The sequence below is a fragment of the Sinocyclocheilus anshuiensis genome, unplaced genomic scaffold (genome assembly GCF_001515605.1).
Source record: "Sinocyclocheilus anshuiensis isolate Anshui unplaced genomic scaffold, SAMN03320099.WGS_v1.1 scaffold792, whole genome shotgun sequence".
Classification (NCBI taxonomy): domain Eukaryota; kingdom Metazoa; phylum Chordata; class Actinopteri; order Cypriniformes; family Cyprinidae; genus Sinocyclocheilus; species Sinocyclocheilus anshuiensis.
The window spans coordinates 817,942-829,801 of NW_015558618.1; the positions used below are offsets into that span (position 1 = coordinate 817,942).

Sequence of the window (11,860 nt, forward strand, 5' to 3'; positions counted from 1 at the left end):
ATATATATATATATATATATATATATTCTTATCCAGTGGCAGATGATTTTGCCCTGTCCCCTGACTGTTAGATATAAAACTGAGAGCTGAGGGCAGCCTCATACACCTGCAGAATATTTGTAGGTTTTCGTGTAGGCGATGACAGCTCACCATAGCAATAAATCCTGGCATGCTTCATTCCTCAGCTGTCTATTTTTATAAGCACTCTGCTCGTATTCAGTGTGAATAACACGAGAGACTGTCATTAAAGAAGTTAAAGCGATCTGAATGAAAGGTTATTATTTGGGATTTTTGGATTTTATTTAGAAAGCTTTCATTTATTGCTTATGGAATGTTATGGGAATGGCAGATCAATTCAGAGTCAGACACATGCAGGAATAACATGAAGGACATAATCTACATCCGTCTGCCCATGTTATTGTGTTATAGTTCACTCTTTGGGTATGATGGAGAGCCACTTTTGTCTTTTAACACTCAATAATACAAACACATTTGAACAACAGGGGATGATTAGTGCTGATTCTGCTCACTGTCACTGTATCTCTCACTATGTTACACAGTTAGACTCAACTAATTTCTGTGAGGGTCTTGACTGGTTTCCTGAACTGAAAAAGGGTTTTGGGCCTTTTTATTATAGAGGCTTCAATGCTTTTATGACATCCTGCCCACTATCCATGCAATCTCTGTGCAAGAGCTTGCTTTCTGACAGAACCGTCACCTCAGGTTGAATTTAGAGTTTGAAATGTTTGGATTTCACAACAGTAGTGTGCGTCAAACATTTTAGCTGTTGCGTCTATTGTACAATAAAAAAAAAAGAAGGAAAGGAAAGAAAAAAATCCAGTGCAAAGCATTTCTAAATTTTGACGTTAATTTAATAGAATTGCTAAGCATTTATTTACTGTATTTTTTTTTTATTGATTGATTGATTGATTGATTGACAGATTGATTTAAATAAATGTACCCAGATAAAGACCCAGATGTGACAGTTTTACATTTGGTATTAAGTGGTGACCCAGCAGTTTCCTAATTGTTTATTTGACAAAAGTAGCAAAATATACTTAAAATCAATCATAAAATGTTATTAATATTACCAAAAAATTGTACATGCAAACATTATGCATAATGAGTAACAAGACATACTGTAAATTAAATAAGAAAAATGACAGCGCTGACCAGTACGGGTGACTGCCTTTCACTGGCAGGTGTGTGTGTGTGTGTGTGTGTGTGTGTGTGTGTGTGTGTGTGTGTGTGTGCATGTGTGTGGGTGTTGTCACTGGCAATTGACAACACCCACACACATGCACACACACACACACAGTGAGAGAATCTCTGCTTGTGTTGTTTGTCTGATAAAGCCGTGGGCCAGGGGTTTCATATAACCTTTTCCATACTGAATGAAGTATGAACCAAATGTTTTTCTTAAATTTTGAGGCCAGTTAAATTATTAAAGAGCTTTATATATGGACCAGAAATCATTTATAGCAATAACAACATGGTGCATTGTTTAATAAATTATAATTTTTTTTTTAACTTAAAAATACAATTGACTTCATTCGCCTTAAAATGTTACAGACTACTGCATTTACAACTGTTGAAATTCCTATTTTATTAGACATGCTAGACATTTGCTATTTTATAATGTAAATCTACTGACAATATGTGTGTTGGATAATTCTTGTAAACCTTTATTTAAAACTATCTAAAAATACAGTGCAACATTTTTCCAGAGCAATTATAATAGTGACACAAGGAAGGCTTAAAAGACTAGTTCACCTAAAATGAAAATGTGTTAAAAATATACTCACTCTCAGGCCATCCAAGATGTGGATGAGTTTCTTCATCAGAACAGATTTGTAGTAATTTAGCATTCAATCACTTGCTCAGCAATGGATCCACTGCAGTGAATGGGTGCCGTCAGAATGAAAGCCCAAACAGCTGATAAAAACATCACAACAATTCACAAGTAATCCACATGCTCCAGTCCATCAATGAATGTCTTGTGAAGTAAAAAAACAAAAAAATAAACAAATTCATCAAGGCATTTTAACTCGAAACAGTTGCTTCTGGCCAAAATTCACTGACATATTTATTTAGAACTGTCTGTTTCACTTGTGCTTGATCTGTGCCTTTTCTCTTGTGATTCAGACAGGATGACTTTTACACTGGACAAAACAATATTATGGATAGAGGACTCATCTTAGATGACTTATCTTAATGTTGAATTAGTGAGATGAAAACATGCAGGTTTTTGCTTCACAAGTTAATTGATGGACTTGAGTTGTGTGGATTACTTGTGGATTATTGTGATGTTTTTATCAGCTGTTTGGACTCTCATTCTGACGGCACCCATTCACTGCAGAGGATCCATTGGTGAGCAAGTGATGTACTGCTACATTTCTCCAAATCTGCTCTGATGAAGAAACAAACTCATCTACATCTTGGATGGCCTGAGTAAATATTCAGCAAATTTTCATTTTTGGGTCAACTATTACTTTAAGCAGTATCCCCCATCCCCTCCCCCCTTTTTTTATAAATCTTGCATGCTGAGGTCCTTATTCCAAGTTAAACATGTAGCAAATCAATAAATACTTATATCAATATTTGCTCCAAGTTTATTGTAACTAATGTGTAATTCAGGCCACATTAAAAGCAATAGTAAGCTTGTTAAAGCTTATCTGAGCTAGTTACAGAAATCAATGGGGGCTGAACTTTGTGAAGGCATCATTAATCAAGTTTTTAAATGCTTCCTTTTGGTCTTAACAAGCTGAAATAAAACTCACAATGTTTGGAAATCATGAGCACAGTGAAGGCAGAAAGAGCTGAGCATATTCTGTCAACAAACATTTTAATTATGAGGCTTCATTGCTGTCGTTCCTGACAAAGTAATTGCAAAGCTACATATACCTTTTAGTTCTTTCACTGTGCAAAATGAAACAGAGTACAATATTAATACCAAGTCTACAGAGAGAACCGCCATCTATCTGTTTCAGATGAGGAGTGAGTATAGCAATTGCACACATTTGTCAATAATTGCTAATAATTAAGGCTCTCTTTATATAGCTTTTAGCTTGTTGATTTGAAATTAACAGAGCAGTCTGATAGATTCATTTTTACCAGCACAGCAGTGCTCCGTTTGTTTGCTAATTAAGTTTTATTCATTAGATGGTTGAAAGCTCTTTGTGGATACTGCAATGAAAGTTGTTACTTAATTGTTGCATGAGTAATTTGAACTCATGATTTTCACAAGGTTTCGCATTTGGCTTGAACTCTAGTATTTTTTGTGAGTATTTATTTTAAACATCTTTCCATTTTCTGTACAGATACTACTACTTTTTTCATGGCCGTTGATGTGATGATCATATTTTATGTCCAGATATAAATGTGATTCATTTAGACATGTATTTGACTATGCCTTTTGAATGAACAATGTTTTCAGTGTCTTTAAAACAACAACAACTTTTTGACATTTTCTGAGGGTCTTAAATTGATTAAATGTTTAGCCAGTGCATTTGTCCTTGAATTTGTAATGTCTTTAAAAAACTGAAAAATGTGAAATATTTGGCATAATTTTTTATTATTACTTAAAAAAACAAAAACAAAGCAGTGAGACACTTTTGTTTTAATATATTAAAATATTATTAAATCAATTTGAAAAACCTTAGTCAGTGTGGAAAAAAAGTTATTTAAACAATTTATTTATTTATTTATTTAACTGGTTAAACTTGGTGAAACTTGTTTTAGGGTCATAAAACAAGGTTTAAAAAATCTTTTGAACTAGATTTTTTTTGAAAGATTTCCATTAGCTCAGGCATTTTTATTTGTCATTTACCCTTTAACACTTTAAAATATATTACATATTTAAAGACATAAGTCACATTTTATAGTTACAATTTATATTTGCTCCAATATCACTTTAAAGGAACACTCCACTATTTTTGAAAATAGGCTCATTTTCCAACTCCCCTAGAGTTAAACAGTTGAGGTTTACCGTTATCGAATCCATTCAGCCGATCTCCGGGTCTGGCGGTAGCACTTTTAGCTGTAGCTTAGCATAGATCATTGAATCTGATTAGACCGTTAGCATCTCGCTCAAAAATGACCAAAGAGTTTCTGTATTTTTCCTATTTAAAGCTTGACTCTTCTGTAGTTAGTTACATTGTGTACTAAGACCGACGGAAAATGAAAAGTTGCGACTTATCTTTTGACTCGAAAGCCCCCCATTGTCCAATACAATATTCACAAGCCCCCCATATTGGCTAAGATATTTCGTCTGGTATATGCTGTAATTTTGACTATTGAGCATTGATCTTAACTTAACTAAATATGATCCATTTTTCAATTCTCTAGGATTTAAGGTTCTGATTCTGTATGTTTTCCAATAAAATTGGAAAAGAATTGATATTAAGGGGCAAAAGGAAATATAATTTCAGTTTACAGCTTGATTTTTTTTTTTCATCTTTAGTTGCCCCAGCACCCTGTTTGAGAACCACTGTATAAACCATGAAAAACACTTCATGATTCACAGAGTAATGCAAACACTCTACAACAGTCGGTTTTATGATCTCAATATCAGTTCATGGAAACAGACTCTGTTTGCAGGCTGTTTATTCATTTATGTAAACTTTTCTGACTCTGAATAATTTATGGTTGACATATATCGCATGAAAAGTCACCATGCCTCCAGGTGAAATGCGGGCCACTAAACAAACATTGGCTCAGATCAGTTAAGTGTCAAAAGGTGGCCTCAATTCGTTTGTTGCATATTTAGAAAGAAGGGAGGGAACCTGTCCAATTATTCAGTCTTTTTTTTTTAAGGGAAAAGGGTTAATGATGGAGTGAGGTGCCTCTAGCTGGGCTTCAGAGGAATATAGTAGACAGCTTGGCTGAAGTCCCCCTCTGATTAAGCAGACATAATTGTCACCGATCTTCAGAGCTGATGTCGAATAGCCACACCGCTGTAATTAGTGCTGCCACTGAGGACTTAAAGTTTCACTAAACCTTTCCAGTCCTCACACAAGTGTGTACATCTCAGCAAACCAACCCTCCAGCTTTAGACGAGTCTCTGGAGAACAGTAGGAGAGTGAAGGAAAAAGTCAGTAACAAGGGAGAGCAAGAGTGAAATCGGGGGGGATTACACCAATTTTTTATTAGAGAGGAGTTGCGATTTCAGATTTAATTCTCATCTCTGCTGTGTTTTGTACCAAACTTTTTCAATTACTCATTTGTTACCTTATATATCCAGTTTCATTTTCTCACCTTCTTTTCTCTCTCTCTGACCCCATCTCTCCCTCCGCTCTCCCTAATCCACTTTCTAGTTTGGAAGAACGGAGGTGATTGACAACACGCTAAATCCGGACTTTGTCAGGAAGTACATCTTGGACTACTTCTTTGAGGAGAAGCAGAACCTGCGCTTTGATTTGTGAGTTCTTTCTTTTGATCCCTGTCCTGGAGTGCCACATCCACACCTCCATTCCTGGAAAACGGAATCTCACCTCTCACCCCTCACCTCCTCCCACTTCCTGTTCCTTCTGTCGCTGCTCTTTGATGAAACCAACAGGAATATTTCAATGCAAAAAATGAATTTGACCATCTGATTTCCCATTTTATTATGATTTACTTACTCTTACTAACTTAATCTTAACCTTTTTAAGTATCCATGCATGATGTTTTGTGGCCTATTTAGTTAGGAAATGTGTCGGTGTTGGTTGAAGTATTAGTTATTGTTATAGATATCATCCCTGGTGTGAATAGGCCTTTACAGACTCTCTCAGTTTACTGAATGCAGCACAAATCTAGCATACTGGATTCAAAATACTTTCCAGCTTTATATTAGGTGTCTTTAAATACTACACTCAACCCAGCGTTGGTTAAATATTGGACAGAACGCATGCTGGGTTATTTTGACCCAGCTTGTTTGGTTTTATACATTAACTCGTTTGCTGGGTCAGTCTACCTATTGAAGGTTTTTCATTTAATATAATGAAAATGCACTGCAAAATCTGTTGAAAAATCTCTAAAAGCCATCTTGGTCAAAAATGAGATAATGATACTGAGTGAACGCCCTCCACACATAGTATATGTTCTTCAAGTACTTTCACTTCAAATGCACTAAATCCCAGCCTCAACCCATTCAGAAGTACCAGTACTTACATAGAAACCTATATATAGTAGTCAGAAAGAAATGCTAATTTTAAAGAAAAACGTCAGACGTACTTAGAGGCTTTTGCATCTGAACTCTTTATATATAGGACAAAAACAGTTCATATACAATCTTTTTTTATTCAATGGCAAGTCAGTCTTTTTAATAAAAGTAAAAGTTAAAGTGCAATAGTTTTTACTTTATGCACTTTATGAAACATGTCTGTCAACAGCAAGCAATCTGAAAGACATTTTTGTGTGTATTTGAGCATTTCTTAAAGTACTTGTTTCCTTTTAAAGTTAGTTTTTAATGGCTTATCTTTGGATAACATTGTTTTTTTTCCCTACTTAATTCAGATATGATGTTGACTCTAAAAGTCCTGATCTTTCCAAACACGTAAGTAGTGCTGTAATATGACCTTCATGCATCCTGAATGAAACATTTATATGCAAATCAGTTTCTTTAAAAAAAAAAAAAAATCCAAATATATTTTGGAATGCACTGGCCTTTTTGAAGAAAAAGTCACTGAGACGTTGTAACTTTCAATTTTAAATGAAATTAGATATGGATTTGGATAATAAAACTAAATTATTGTTATTTAAAAATTAAAATAAAACACAGTGTTTGTCTGACACCATTGGCACGTCTACTTATGTGGAAGCAAGAAATGAGAAGTAAATCAATATGATTATGAATATATTTGGTTGTCTTTTGTTTACATTCCTCCCCATTCCTGTGATTCTCATCACATCTCATTTAATGCATGCGAAGCGATCATGTAGGTCCACTAATCATCACTATCTTCTCTGGTCTGATCATCCCCTAAATTGTGTGTGATGTTGTCTGTGTGGCTGGTATTGTATTTGTGTCTTGTGCTTTCTGTTACATGCTGTGCTCTGTTGTAAACATGGCCGTGCTCCTTTCCAGAAGCCCCTTGAACTATACGTACGTCTTTGCCTCTCAATTCACTACTATAACAAGAGGGCAGAGCGTTGGTATTTGTCGAATTTGATAAGCTCTTACCGCTTCTTCTGCTTGATCCTACCCGCTCCATCTAGGACTTTCTTGGTCAGATGTTCTGCACACTGGGTGAAATTGTGGGGTCGCCGGCCAGCCGACTAGAGAAACCTCTTGGGTGAGTAGAATTCAAATCAAAGCTGTGTTTTCAAAAGTGTGTTTGCTAGAACTGTACTGGCTTGTTTCCAGGGTCCAATATTAGCCACACCTGCCAGTGTTAGGTACATCTAGAAGCCATGATTTTTCTTTTCTTATTTAACATAATTTTTTTATATTATTTAAAAAAATGTGGTTTCACTTTATTTCAGGTTACAGTGTAATTATACATTTAAGTATGAACTAATATTAATTAACAACATGTACTTACTATAGGGTTAGGGTTAGGAAAAGGGTTTGGTTTAGGGTTAGTTGCATGCAATTATGCATAATTTACTGTTATTACTACAGGAAGTACATGTAACAAGGACACTGTAAAATAAAGAGTTATCAAATATATAACAAATATAATGAGAATAAATGTATATAATATTAATAAATAAATTAAGCAACAAATAAATATTTTATATACTGTTACTGTTATTAAACATAAGATTTTAAACATAAAAATACAGAATATTTGGAATTTTAAGAAATTAATACTTTCATTCAGCAAGGATGCAATAAATCGACTTTTACATTGTTACACAAAATAAATGCTGTTCTTTTGAACTTTCTATTCATCAAAGAATCCTGAAAATCATCGTTTCCACAAAATAGCAACTGTTTTCAGCACTGATAATAATAAGAAATGTTTCTTAAGGCAGCAAATCAGCATTTTCAAAAAAATTCTGAAGGATCATGTGACACTGAAGACTGGAGTAATGATGCTGAAAATTCATCCTTGCGTCACAAGAATACATTACATTTTTAAACAGAAAACAGTTATTCGAAATTGTAATAATATTTCACAATATTATAGTATTTTTTTATCAAACAAATGCAGCTTTGGTGAGCATAAGAGACTTCTTTCACAAACATTAATAAAATCTTACTGACCCCAAATTTTGGAATGGTAGTATGTTTTATATAATATTATTTATGTGTAATGGGGTGTAAAATTAAAGTATAATATATATATATATATATATATATTTATTTTTTATTTTTTTTTTTAACATCTAGTTTACATATTGTAAAAAAAAAAAAAAACTATGTCAGCCAGCTCAGGTCATTACGATAACTTATCAGGTCAGATTATTTTATTTGATTCATTCTTTCAGTTTCAAGCATGTATAATGTCGAATTTCCTAATAAGGTTACTGGCAAGTTCTGTTTTATTTACACGCCAAAACCAATTTTTACTGGCATTTGGTGCTTGGCGAGTGTTAATTTTGCACCCTGCTTGTTTCTGTTGGCTGTTTAAGTGTTGGCAGAGGACACATTAGCAAAAGCAGACATCCGTGGACCATTTTGTTCAAAAGCATTGATAGTCTTTTTGTTTCCCCGTCATTGGCCCTGGTAGAGCAGGTCCATCCAGATGGAGTCTGATCATGGAGCGCGATATTTCTGGCTGAGAAACTCTTTAATTAGAGAGATACCCTGATGTGTGAGATCAACAGATTTCGAGGCTTAGCTAGCGATCCTCATTAGCTATAACCGTGCATTGTGGGTAAACTTGTCAGAGGATAGTTTCCTTGGTGTAAAAATGTTGAGACATGCATTTTCCCCCTCTTTTCTCCGTAAGTTTTTGTTCTGTTATGTCTTACAAAAGCAGAATCATATATTCAGAAAAGTCCCAAGGCAAACACAACTTTTAATGAGAACTGGAATTAGCTGAAATACAGTAACTCATGCGGTTGTTTAGTATTGAATCATTTGTGAGCTATAAGGCATTTACACAAGCTCTACATTAATGCAAATGACAATATTGTCTGGAAAATTGCACTGGTCTTGATTCAAGGATTTCATTAATGAAACACACAATGCATGTATTCCCCCAGACCACCTCTGAGTCAGTGAGTTGTGCTCAAAGCTCAAAGTATGTGTGTGTGGACATGTTTTCCATTGATTGACACAAGGAAACTGTTCTTGAGGGAATAACTGGACTCATAAAGTCCAGCAAACACTAAATTGCCTCCTTCAGGCTTGTAGACCGTCTAATAAACTGAAAGGGATAACACAGTACGCTTTTGAGGCTATGTGAGCAAGTCTGAGGATATTCACTGTCAGCATGTGTGTTTCTGTCACGTCCAAGAGAAATTCAGTTTTGCTCTGCTGCTGGTGTCACGCGCAAGCTGGGTTAAGCCTGTATCCTCCTGCAGACGTCAAAAGAGATGCTGACCACAGGAGGCTTTCATGACATTGATGAAAAAAGATCTAAAATCAGTAAACCTGAAAGTTTAATGTCTGCCTAGCCTGCTCTGGACGTGTCAAGAGTTTAAAGATCTGAGACGCTCATACAGTTACAGAGGATTCATAAGAATTTTCAAAGATCATATATATGCCACTTTCCATTTATAGGGCTTATTTGGTGTCCTGTTACTTTTGTTAAATCAACAGTTCCTTTTTCAGTGGAGTAGTAACTATTGGATACAATATAAACACACAAAAGGCCATGCTGCTACTAAAATCTGTTTTTACCTTTAACATATACTGATAATCTCCATAATAACACAGGTGGTAAAGAGAAAGCTATGAAGAATCAAAGTTTATCACAAGTATTTTTTTTCTGAGGTAGATACTAATATTTAGAAGATGCACATTGTCATACACACAGATACAAAAGAACATCATGGTAACACACAACACTAAAATAATGCAAGAGCTCCAGCCCGGACGCCAATCTGTTTTCAACAGTTTAATAAGCTCTCCTAAAGCACATTTATGCAGTGTCTATTACAAGAGCCAACCTTCTGTTCACAAGACACTCCATGAACACATGCATATTTTTCTGCCTACCTCTAAGTCAAGCATCTTTATTACAACTGCTCATGCTTGAATCAGGGATTTGAACAAACATCGATGCATGTAACTCGTCCCACATTGTTTGTGATCCAGACGTTAATAATACATCAGATTATGCAGCTTGTTGTGGAGAGGTGTGCTGTTACTTTTCTAAGGAATTAGCCTTATTGGCTTTTGGTCGTAACAATGTGTTGTTGCTGTATGCTATGAGCTAATATATTGCGTTATGTTGATAATATGATAATAGGTTGATAATATGATTATATGTATAGTGATAATAAGAGAATATTAATTCTTTACAATGTTGCATGGAGATGCTGTCATTATTATATAGAATGTTACAATATTGCTTTATAAATAAATAAACTATATATTTATATTAATATATTTATTGTATATTAAATTCTGAATACATTTCTATATACAATGCAATATACTAATATTCATAAATTAATATAAATCTGTAGTGTATATGAGTTCATTTGCAAAAACTGATAAACGCCACTTAAAAAGAAAAATGAGCTGATTGTCGTGCATTATTCTCCACAGTGCGATCTGTTTTACTGCAGAAGCACCCTTTTTGAACAGAAGCCGATAAGTCCATTTTAGCGAATCAGCGCGCTGTATTCAGGTCAGGTGACAAGGCTACTTTCACTTTGAAAAGACGTGCTAGCTGAGAGGAGTTTCGTCAAAGCTGATTAAAAGTGATCGAGGATGGATAATTTCGACGAATTTGATGAACCTGTGATAACTTCTTCAGGCGAAAAAGGAAAATAAAAACGTTTTCACAGAACCTTGCAAAAGCAGCGTGTTACAATGGTGAGGTAAAAGCTCCGTGTATTGCGTGTAATCACATCCATACAGTTTATGATCACAACAACGTTTGTCAGGCATCTTGAATTAAATAAACACAAATTTGTTTTCGATTGTTTTATTCAAGTAGACCTTTAGACATAACAAGGTGCGCCAGACGTGCCAAAAAACGACTGCTGGAGTTATCTGCTTTTTACGGTGACGCATTGCTGCCACACACATTTTTTTTTCCACTCAATTATGTCGTAATAACGAGATATGTCGTTTTGACGACATCTTTTCTCGTTAAAACTACAGCGCCGCCGAACCGAGAAGAGCAGTGTTGTTGCAAGAAATATAGCCTATACAACAGCCAGACAGTTTGAAGAAACTGTGAAGCAAATTGTGACTAATTTGCAGAGCGGTACATGAGATGAACTCTTATTCTGTGTGATGGGATAGGGCAGTGTTTCCCAACCTTTCTTTAGTCGCGGCACCCTTTGGAAATTGTAACAAATTTGTGGCACCCTACAAAATGTATTTTGTCACAATATTTGAATTTCTAACTTCGATATGATAATTTGAAAAGTATACTTTCTCGTAATAACGAGATGTTTTCTCGTTAAAACTACATCTTTTCTTGTAACAACGAGATGTTTTCTCGTTAAAACGACATATTTTCTCATAAAAACTATATGTTTTCCCGTTATTATAGATATATGGTAGGCTGTATGTGAGCGAGCTGTCCGCGCTGCTGTCGCCACAGTCTGACATGAACGAGGATCTGCACGCTTCTGAAATTATTGAAATCAGATCAAAACAGTTATTTTTGAGTAATCGACGCTGGGCTTAATATTTCTTTATTTGAATGACTGCAGTTTGATTTAACAACAAATTGAAATACGAAAAAAAAGAAATAAAGAGATTTTCTAATAGGCTAATAATAATAATAATAATAATAATAATAAT

General features: G+C 34.8%; 1 protein-coding gene across 1 annotated transcript in view; it reads left to right on the plus strand.

Annotated features, from left to right (window-relative positions):
- The window catches only part of LOC107680428 (copine-5-like), a 166,138-nt gene that overhangs the window by 66,622 nt on the left and 87,656 nt on the right, over positions 1-11,860 (plus strand). Inside the window, exons 4-6 of the mRNA XM_016476313.1 lie at positions 5,316-5,419; positions 6,496-6,535; positions 7,198-7,274. Of these exons, the coding sequence (XP_016331799.1) occupies positions 5,316-5,419; positions 6,496-6,535; positions 7,198-7,274 (221 nt within the window). The remainder of the gene's footprint in view (positions 1-5,315; positions 5,420-6,495; positions 6,536-7,197; positions 7,275-11,860) is intronic.